This window comes from Dreissena polymorpha, unplaced genomic scaffold (assembly GCF_020536995.1).
Source record: "Dreissena polymorpha isolate Duluth1 unplaced genomic scaffold, UMN_Dpol_1.0 chrUn030, whole genome shotgun sequence".
NCBI classification, from domain to species: domain Eukaryota; kingdom Metazoa; phylum Mollusca; class Bivalvia; order Myida; family Dreissenidae; genus Dreissena; species Dreissena polymorpha.
In genome coordinates this window covers 21,029-24,652 of record NW_026273344.1, presented here as the reverse complement: position 1 = coordinate 24,652, position 3,624 = coordinate 21,029, and the positions used below count along the sequence as shown (strand labels likewise).

General features: G+C 35.8%; 1 protein-coding gene across 1 annotated transcript; it reads left to right on the top strand.

The window, feature by feature from the left end:
• LOC127863722 (probable maltase-glucoamylase 2) lies at window positions 1-2,991 on the top strand. Its single transcript, XM_052403359.1, has 4 exons — window positions 1-168; window positions 503-1,049; window positions 1,933-2,791; window positions 2,936-2,991. The coding sequence occupies exons 1-3, from the start codon at window positions 165-167 to the stop codon at window positions 2,042-2,044; spliced, it is 663 nt and encodes a 220-aa protein (XP_052259319.1). The 5' UTR covers window positions 1-164; the 3' UTR covers window positions 2,045-2,791; window positions 2,936-2,991.
• The last annotated feature ends 633 nt before the right edge of the window (window positions 2,992-3,624 follow it).

The window sequence follows — 3,624 nt, the reverse complement described above, 5'->3', positions numbered from 1 at the left end:
AACCATGAATTATCTTTAATGTGTAAATCGCGAATATCACGGGACACAATCTCTAATAAAACTGAAGAGATTAGATTTGAACATTATCATCATATTTATATTTGCGAAATGCGGATTTAAGTTTATTTCAAATAAACAATACAAAACAACACACGGATTGAATCATGGGTAAGATTTTATTTTATTTTATTTACGAAAGCTTAAATACCGGTAATACAACGCCAAGTAAAAAGTAGATGTTCGTAATAGTTATATTGTTTACCTTATATAAATTGTTCGTTATAAAGCATGTAATATAACAATAACTCCGTATATATGTAAACAATGTAAAGTAGACCATGGTTTTAAGGTAATATTCTGCGTTTGATTCATGTGGGACTCGTTCGCAGGGAATTTCTGGGATCTTTCATACGGGTATGAGAGCATCTGACGTCAATCGTTCAAGATAAAAAACTGAACCAAAGTAGACCTATTATTGTAAGTACAAATGTTTATTTTTCAGCTTCTCTTATTAAGTTTTCACGATCCCTTCTACTGGTGGCGTTTTTCCTACCACTAACCCCCGCGCCTATGACATATGGATATGAACCCTTCGCAACAAATCGTCGAACATCACATTTTATTCATATGTTTACAACAAGATTTGGAAGCGATTTTCATAATCGAAGTATTGCCTATACACCCGAGGCGACATCAAATACTCCCAATAAGTTATCTGCCTTAACTTCAAGACTTCAAAACCAGTCAATATCGCAGAGAGAACTTAACGTCACAAGATTGTTAACGACAGCGACCAATGCTCCCAGTACTAGTCTAACACCTTCAACTTCAAGACCCACCATGGCGACCCCTCCGGCGATTCCGTCAGCTGCGACGGCGCCGATAACCCCAAGTCCCGCCCACGCTCTCAGTACTAGTCTAACACCTTCAACAACAAGACCCACCATCGTGACCCCGCCGGCGATTCCGTCGGCTGCGACGGCGCCCATAACCCCAAGTCCCGCCCATGGTGGACTTGGCATGGTCATCAATATTTTGTTTGCCATATTGTAAGTACTGATCGATTTGTTATTGTCGGTTTAGATACAACTTCTTGAAGTACGCCGGTATACTACAAACTGCACGGGATGCGGAACATATAATTAAAAATGCTCCGGGGTTGGTTGGTTGCCTGTAAGCGTATTTTCCTGTACCCGGTGTACATTGTAGTATACTTAATAGTACCCGGGGTACTTTAAAATAGTACCTGAGCCGACAAAGACCAATAGAATAAGGGTACTCGGCTCGATATTCTGATTATGTAATGAAAAGTTCTTTACTTTTGGCAAGTTGCTTGGAACTTAATTTTGTATTTGAATGATTCGTAATTTGGAATTGTATGATAAAGTAAAATATTTGGTTTAAAGGGCAACACGCCGTAACATGTGGCTAAGCATGTTTTTTTCCATGGTGATAGTCGTTGAGTAAGCGAAAAAAAATTGTTGAATAAACGGTACCTAATATATTAAATGCTAGCATAAATCCAGATTATGAACGCATCGTTGTATAATCCGTGTTGCTTATTATTGTTTTCGGACAATATACACTGTTTTGTCCCTTTAATGACTTCAGGTCAAAGTCAACGCATACTTTATTTGCCGATGAATAGGTGTTTTTCTAATCCGGGCCTAAATGTGTGTTAAGTGTCGTCTGAGATTAGCAAATGCATTCCAAACAGGCTTACTGAGTACCAGGGAAGATACCTTCCGCATAGACTGGTTTGTTTATAAGTTACGAAAATCTCAATAAAGCGGAGAGTGTAGTCCCTCATTAGCCTATGCGGACTGCACAGGCTAATCTGGGACGACATTGTATGCATTCAGTTCGATTTTTCAAGAAAGCGGCTAATTTTATCTATTATGAATACAAGTAACTGTTTTTCATAAATTACAGAGTAGTTGTGGTGGCAATACTACTGGTGATAACCACCCGTTGTTTACTGTCGCTGAAAGGATCCATAGAGAAGGCTACGAACTACCGAAAACCCGAGAAGATACCGCTTTGAAATATACCCATACAATCAAAGGACTGCAGATACTTAATAATCACGATTTTAGATCAAAACTTACATTTTGAAACCAATTTAGCACAGAAACTACGAGTGAATCGTTAACAAAAATCAACTATAGAACGTTACAGCTAGTGAAAATTCGTAATAAAAGATTTAAAGATGAAGAATCTGTAACACATCATAATACTGCAAAACACGCGATTTAAAGAATATATATATATATATCTTAATCATTTTGATATATAAAAAAACTCATTTAAAAAATCGTAGAGTAAAATAACGGAGGGCACGTAACCCTTATGAAATAATAGTCAACGCACTTAAACGGCTTTGTTGTTCAATACATATTCATTACCTTTCTGATCTTGAACGTTAATTCTCAGATGACATCGACACATTGGAACTGGTTTCCCAACAATAAAGGTTCCTACCTATGATTTTTCATATGCATACCTGATTGTATAGAAAATGAATGTCCTCAGGGCCCGTATTCACCAACCCGTTCTTAGACTTAAGAATAAAGAATAGACTTACAGCTGGAAAAATATGTTCAGTGTTTGAATATATACAGGCCTCCATTGGTGATTGTGGCATTCACAAAATGATGTACATAAAAAATGATATCGAATGAGGTGTTTAATGCCAAGTTTGATTAAAAACTCAAGCAATTCTTCAATATATCAATTTAAAGAATATTCTTTATTCTTAGACTTAAGTCTAAGAATTGTTTGGTGAATATGGGTCCGGGATAGTCTTATTTATAAGACGCGCAAAGAATTTAGAGATACTTTTTATATGGGCTAAATTCTTTGGATCCAAATATTACCAAATATTACCCATAAGAAAAGTAGCTTAATATTTGAGAGCGTCAAAAATTTGGACTAGGTCCGGGATAACATTTTTGCATGAACATGACAAAAAGCAAATAAATGTGAAATTATGCTGGAGTAGTTATGGTTCTTACGAACTGTAATTGCCTAAATTAAGATACCTCTACATATTAAGTTCCACGCATATATCTCTTATAATTTTAAAGATATGCTGTTGACAAAATTGAGGTATAAAAAATAAAGGGCGAGAACTCTGAAAATTTGGAGGCAAGATGCTCTGGTAACCGTCACTCATCACCACGAGATAAGCCTACCTAGTATGGTTCAAGTTGATACCTCATAGTTTTGGAGGTATACTCCGAACACAATTTCCAACAAAAATTGCAAAGGGCAATAGCGTTACAAAATATGGAAGCATGCGTTTAAGTTCTTGTGTACCGCATACAAAAGATATACCTACTTATTTAGTTATTTATTTAGTATAGACACCTCATTAAACTTTCAATAATCTCCGGACAAAATATAAAAACAAAATAAACAAGCAAATTCTTTGAATTGATATCCCCCGCCAAATAAATTTTGTTTATGGATGGGTGTAGAACTAAAAGAAAAGGTCTAAGTGTTGTGCCTTTTGTCACTTTTTTTTAACTCATTTGTACCTGTGATGGGTTTGCAGACGATAAATGCAGATAGTATTTTTTTCATGAATCAATTAACATTGATAGTATTATGACAAAAGGAGAA

Bases quoted from the DNA above. Each gene is read 5' to 3' on its own strand.
- LOC127863722 (XM_052403359.1), top strand. The intron at 1,050-1,932 runs GTAAGTACTGAT...CATAAATTACAG, and splicing joins AATATTTTGTTTGCCATATT to AGTAGTTGTGGTGGCAATAC.